The following is a 6,363-nucleotide window of genomic DNA, read 5'->3' on the forward strand; positions in this document are numbered from 1 at the left end:
TATGCCATCTGAAATTCTCTGGAAGGATTAAGATTGTAAGAAAAACAGTATCTTTAAGTACATCTTCTCAAAGTTGTGTAAACATAGAGCAGTGTTTTTATTTTTACTTAATACAGAGGAGTTAATTTTTAGTTGAGATAAAGGTTAAGGCTCACTATATGGTATACCTTTGACTAAAAGGAGTTAATTTAAAGTGAAAATTATTAGTAAGAATTACTGATTACAAAAACTGCCTTCATATTTAGGACCTATTTAATAAGCTGGTATCACTGACTGAAGAGGCCAGAAAAGCATACAGAGATATGGTTGCAGCAATGGAACAGGAACAGGCAGAAGAGGCCTTGAAGAATGTCAAGAAGACACCCCATCATATGGGTCATTCTCGTAACCCCTCTGCAGCAAGTGCTATCTCATTCTGTAGTGTTATTTCTGAACCCATATCTGAAGTGAATGAGAAGGAATACGGTAAGTGTATTAAAACTTACTTTTGTACCTAGAAGCTGGAATTTTCCAAATACTGCTTACTGCAAAATGTAGCTAAAAATGTAATATTTTTTCACCTGCAGTATTCTACAGTTTTCAGGGTTAAGAGAGAACTGGTTAGTCTTCAGGTAGTTTTGTAAGTAATGTTTTTTCACTGAGCTATATTGAAAATAATAATTTTAATTTCTAATCCTCAGAAGTGTTACAGTTGCCTAATGCATATCAGTGGAGGTAGCTTCTCCAGTTTTGTTGAACTGGCATAGAGCTGTTACCAAACACAGAATTGACTATATGATTGAGGAAGAGCTAATGACAGAGGGTAGGAACTAAATTATTGAGGTGTCTGAAGATAGGACAGGTAGCTTAAATATTGAAATTTAAGATGGCAGTGATTCTAGTGAGTAGAAAGGAAATTTTACCCAGTTGCTCGAGCCCACATGACAGAGAGAATAAAAGGGAGAAGGCTTGTTTGAAGTCAAAAGACTTCTTTTTTTTTTTTTGTCTTCCACTTCATTAAAAATAATACTGTCTTGTTTTTAGTTAATTTTGTGGTGTCTCAAAATTATTTCATTTGTTAAATGTTTCTCAAAAAATCCTTAAACAGGTAACTTAATACTATGGCAGTTTTCTGCTTCTAATTTATACTTGAGTGACCTCTGAACCTCTGACTAAATTGCTTTTACATTTGGTGCTTCCACAGTTTACACAGGAAACCAAGTGCACAGACTTTCAACTTTGTAATATCTGGTTTAAGACACTGTAAAAACCCAAAGTTATTGACAGTTCCTTTTGTTGTCTCTCCCTTTCCCTTCCTCCCCCTTTTTCTAATTGAAATTTTCTAGCAAGGGTAAAATAATATTAAAAATATTAACTGCAATTGCTATTTAAACAATTCTGGGGTGTTCAGGATAAGTATTTTTATGTAGAAAGAATTAATGTTTCCTACTTCTTTTGAAACTTGTAGAAACAAACTGGAGAAATATGGTGGAAACATCTGATGGTTTAGAAACCTCTGAAAATGAGAGAGAATCCTCATGTAAGGCTGCAGTACCAGAAAAAGCTGGTAATGGTCAAATTGAAAAAGCCACTCTTAATAAACAACCACCTCTGGCTACAACTGGTGCTACCTCAGCAACAAATCATGGAAAATCCACACCAGGTGACAAAGACGAGGTAAAACCAGATGACAATCTGGAATGGGCCTCGCAGCAGAGTACAGAAACAGGATCACTGGATGGCAGCTGCCGAGATCTTTTGAATTCCTCCATGACCAGTACCACCAGTACTCTTGTACCAGGAATGCTAGAAGAGGAGGAGGAGGAAGAGGAAGATGATGATGAGGATTATGCCCATGAACCAATTTCTGTAGAGGTTCAGCTTAATAGCAGAATTGAATCTTGGGTTTCAGAGACCCAGAGAACTATGGAGACTCTTCAGCTTGGGAAGACCCTTAGTGGTGCTGAAGAAGACAATGCAGAACAAAGTGAAGAGGAAGAAATAGAGACTTCTGAGCAGGCTGATCCAGTCACTGATGGTGAGGAATGGACAAACGATAAGCACGCAAGTAACACTCAGCATAAACCCACCATCTGCAGTTCTCTGAATAAAGAACACACAGATTCCATCTATATGCCGTAAAAATAAGCAGCAACTCAGGAACTTTTTAGAAATTATATTAAAACTAACTGTTGTAAAGGTTGCAGCCATGATTTCGTATGCTTCATCTCAACATTTTGCACTGTTAAACATTTAATATGTGTATTTAATTCACAATATTTTTGTAGCTGTCTATTACTTGTTTGATTTAAAAACTAGCTTAGCTTTTAATCAGTATCTATTTCCCAGAATAGAAACTGTGTGGAAAATTTGTCAGTAACTTTTCATTTCATCTTTTGTAAAAGGAAACATCTTGTAACTGACCAGTTTTAAGCAAAATTATTTTAAGATGTGACTGTTTAGCTCATTTTCAAACAGATAACCTACATTGAGACTGACAAATTACCAATGCTTTACATTGGTGTTATGGTGTTATGCCGGGCATGCCAGTGTATTTGGCCATGATTTTCTAGTTCTCTCTAGAAATAAAAGTAAAATTTTGGTTCTCTTTAACAAAAAGCTAGAAAACCCCATTTTCAGTCTTAATGAGAAGTAAATAGTAGAGAAATATATGTGTGGTTCTTATGCGAAGACAGATGCAGCTTTTTCGTTCATCTTGGTGAATGCATCTTTAAAAAGCTGCTGATAGTTGAGATGGTTACAGTAAGCTATAACAACTTTGATTCCAGAAAAACTTTAAACCAGAGGAATATAAGTAATGTTTTGGGGTTTTTTTACAAGGCAGAAATATTGCATAAGAAAAGGAAACAAGAATTCCCCATGCTCTCGACAGTTGCTGTCTGCCAAACCACACAAAGTGAATCATTAACCATAATCCCTATCCAGGACTTCTAGTGAACTGATGACTTCCTCTTTCTCCTGTCACTTACCTCAGGAATGCTGGTTTGCATATGGTAATCTACATAACATTACAAAAAGCAAAAATAATCCTTTAACAGCAAGTGTGAATGACGTGGTGGCTCAGTGTATCTAGAGGTTCATCTGCAGGCTTTGATCCTGGCCACCCTTCTGTTGAGTTCAGAATGTATCTTAACAATTCTTACTCAAATTGTGACCTCTTTGTCTATTGTCACAGTTGTAGCAACTTTAGGAGTTGACCTCTAGAGTAGAGAAGGAAGTAGTTATTCCAGGAAAGGAGGAAGTGCCCTGTAGTATGGGGAGGTATTTCAGTGGTTCAGAGGTAAAAGAAACAAAAATATGTCCTCCCTGAAACACATATGTTTCTAGGAATTGTTTCCTGTTTTCTTCTGAATATTGAAGAGAAATCCATTAACTGATTATGAATTCATTTCAGATTGAAGATGGAGTATGTGTCTAAACCTTCCATGTAAGGAGTCTGTTTTCCATCTTTGTCTTGTATTGGCAAGGGATGTACTGAAACTGCCAGCAGCAGGAGCTTCACTACAGGAATAGCCAAAGAATAACTCGCATGAATAACACTTTTATAGCAAACGTATGTTTCGATTCCACTTCGTTTTTCTTGATCACTTGTAACAAAATGCATAAAAAGCCTCTGGGTAGGCTGAAAAACACAGGAAAACGATAGTTTAGGTATTTAGTCCACACTTATTAATATGGGACCAATGCTTATAGGACTAGTGATGCTGGCATTTTAAGTTGCACTGGGAAAATAAGATTCCAGGTTTAGAAATCATCTACCCCTGGGTTTTTTGGATGTTAATGAGAATAATAGAAACTGTGTGTATTATGTAAATAATGCTTCGATAGGTATAGGCATAGCAAATGCTATGTAGATAAGCAGTAGAGAGAGCTGCTAGGACAACTGGCTGTTCTGTCACGTTCTTAGTTCCTTAATGTAATCTTCCTAGATGTTAGAACAGGCATTTTATAGGAAAACAAAGACTAAGGAATGATGCCTCCTGAATGTTAAACCTTTTACTGTATGTATGGCAGATTTCTACTGTCTGTATGTTTTGAAAGAGTGTTTGCTTTAGGAAATGATAGGTGTTTGAACTGCTGACAAGCAAAACTTGCCCTTGGATGTGTAAGCACATGTCTCGACACCAGCTGAGATCAGTGTGTACACTGAGGGCAAAACTTCACCAGAACATCAAAAAACAAAGGTGTTTGTAATATTTCCTTTTGCTTTTTCAGTGCCAGTGATTCAAATAACTTTTGATCTTGAAGTATTAACATCAAAGGCGCATCTTTTTATATGTCTTTTCTGAAGTTGGACTGTCATTTTAAAATTTTCTGACATTTATATCAAAGAAGTCTTGTAATACTCAGCCCACTGTTTAACTGCAGTTTTGCTACAGGTTTAATAGAGTTCTTGAAGGTGATATAGCACTTGTAATATCTCTCAATTTGCCAGCAAATAAGGAACTAGTCTCTTTTTAGAATGTGGCAGATCACCCTTAGAGGAGCAAACTGAAACTTAGTAAAGGAAACTGGTTTTAGTGCTTCCTTTTTGATAAGCTAGGAATGAGCAATAACTGAGAATGAAATTGTAATTCCTTTGGGAGTGATCCATTTGCATCTAAAACTAGGGAAGTTCCTTGCCACTTGAAGCACTTAAGGAGAGTATCTCACTGTGGTAATTTTGATTCTATTATCACCAGAATTTAAAGAGAAAGCATACAAATGTTTTACAATATGGTGATTTTTTTTTTTTTTAAAGTAGCCGAATTTCTATTTCGGTATGAAAGTATGCAGTTTATACAGGTTGTTACTGTCCCCAAGAAAAGATGTTTCTGTAGTTATAGGTGTATAGGTATTTTTGTTGTGAAAATGATTATTCGGAAAACAAATCTACTTTTCTTAATACATTCTTTATAGAAATGATTTCACCACTTAATTTATCTGGTAAAATCAAAAATAATGTATTTGTGGTAGGGGTAGGGATCTTTAAAACTGATAGAGGTGGCTATGTATACAACCTATTTATATAAATACTTTAAGTATCTCTGTCAAAGTAATAATAAAACATGGATTCCAAATCTGTAAAAGGGAAAAATTCTGAGAAACTTTTGTCCTTAGTTGGACCATGTAACGATGTCTGAGTAAGGGTAAGGACCTGATCCTGCTAACACACACTTAAGAGCATTAGTTCCACTGGCTTAAATCGGTGGCCTGTTTATCTGCTTAAGTTGTGTGCAGGTAGCTGTAGGATGGGAGCTAAACAGTGACAGAGGGTATTGACCTGTGTTCTAAAAAAATCATTATAGAAAATGTTCAGTAATGCACTTGTTAGTGTTCTGGTAAAGATAAGAGATGTCTTTATGCTCATTTGGGTGGGTGGGAGCTTACAATGTGATTCTGTCCAGTTCTTTAACACAAGCTTAAATTTTAATAATGTTACTTTCAGTACACATGTAAAAAAGTATTATTGTTTGAAAAGCTGCTGTTTGCTGAAACTGTCATTAAGTATTTCCTGTGAAGTTGTGCCAACTAATTAAGCTATTGAGTTGTTTTCAATGTTAGCCATTTAAAAATTAGATGTGACTATTTGTTAACAAAACAAAAACCAGCAAAGCAAGCCATAGAACAAGTAATGTGGGGTTTCTACCCACCCTGCCACTCACAAGGAAAAATGTGAGAATGGCTAACCTAAAACTTCCTTGCCAATGAATGGTAACACTGAAAGTAGAAACCCTGTTGGCACAGCCCACCTTCCAAATGTTCATGAATAGTTCATATACTTTACTTTTAAATAGATTCTAATAAGGAAAGCTGTTGAATTGTTAATGTCTCAAAATTTATAGTAATATTTAGGTTAAAGCAGTAGAAAAATCATTATGAAATACAATATGAAGGGGTTTGTTCCATTTCTTTTTTGCTGTATGAAGGATAATTGTTCTGTCTACCGTACTTTTTGGAGTAATAACAGCTTTTTTGCACTATGTAAATACTAGTGGGGATTCTTCCATAACTAATAAAATGATTGTAGAAATTTACGGCTTTATTACAGTGGCATGTTTGTTCACAGCTACTTCACCCTGAGTTTGTTTGCAAATGCTGCCCTGGCACCACGGGAGATGGGGAAGGTCTGTGGCCAGAGGCTGGAGAAGCTGCGTGGTGGCTCCTGGCCTCTGGCTGGGGGTTCCCTGGGCCCCAGCTTGGGGGTGGTGGCCAGCACAGGAGCTTAGCCCTGCCACCCACCTGGACTTGAGCGGTCCCTGGCAGGGAGGCTGAAGAGAGAAGTGGGATTAGCAGTTCTCATATTATGGAGTCCAGGTCCCTATTGTCATGCTCCATTTCAACGATGACTAGAAAAATTTTATAGAGAAAAACGTAGCATTC

At 36.6% G+C, this 6,363-nt stretch overlaps 1 protein-coding gene across 2 annotated transcripts in view; it reads left to right on the forward strand.

Annotated features, from left to right (window-relative positions):
- Positions 1-6,017, forward strand: part of SECISBP2L (SECIS binding protein 2 like) — a 30,750-nt gene extending 24,733 nt beyond the window's left edge. For both annotated transcript variants that reach the window (XM_032982936.2, XM_042804019.1), the window contains exons 17-18: positions 246-465; positions 1,448-6,017. In XM_032982936.2, the coding sequence (XP_032838827.2) occupies positions 246-465; positions 1,448-2,121 (894 nt within the window). In that variant the 3' untranslated portion in view covers positions 2,122-6,017. The remainder of the gene's footprint in view (positions 1-245; positions 466-1,447) is intronic.
- Positions 6,018-6,363: the final 346 nt, after the last annotated feature.

This window comes from Tyto alba, unplaced genomic scaffold (genome assembly GCF_018691265.1).
Source record: "Tyto alba isolate M040663 unplaced genomic scaffold, T.alba_DEE_v4.0 Super-Scaffold_41, whole genome shotgun sequence".
NCBI lineage: Eukaryota > Metazoa > Chordata > Aves > Strigiformes > Tytonidae > Tyto > Tyto alba.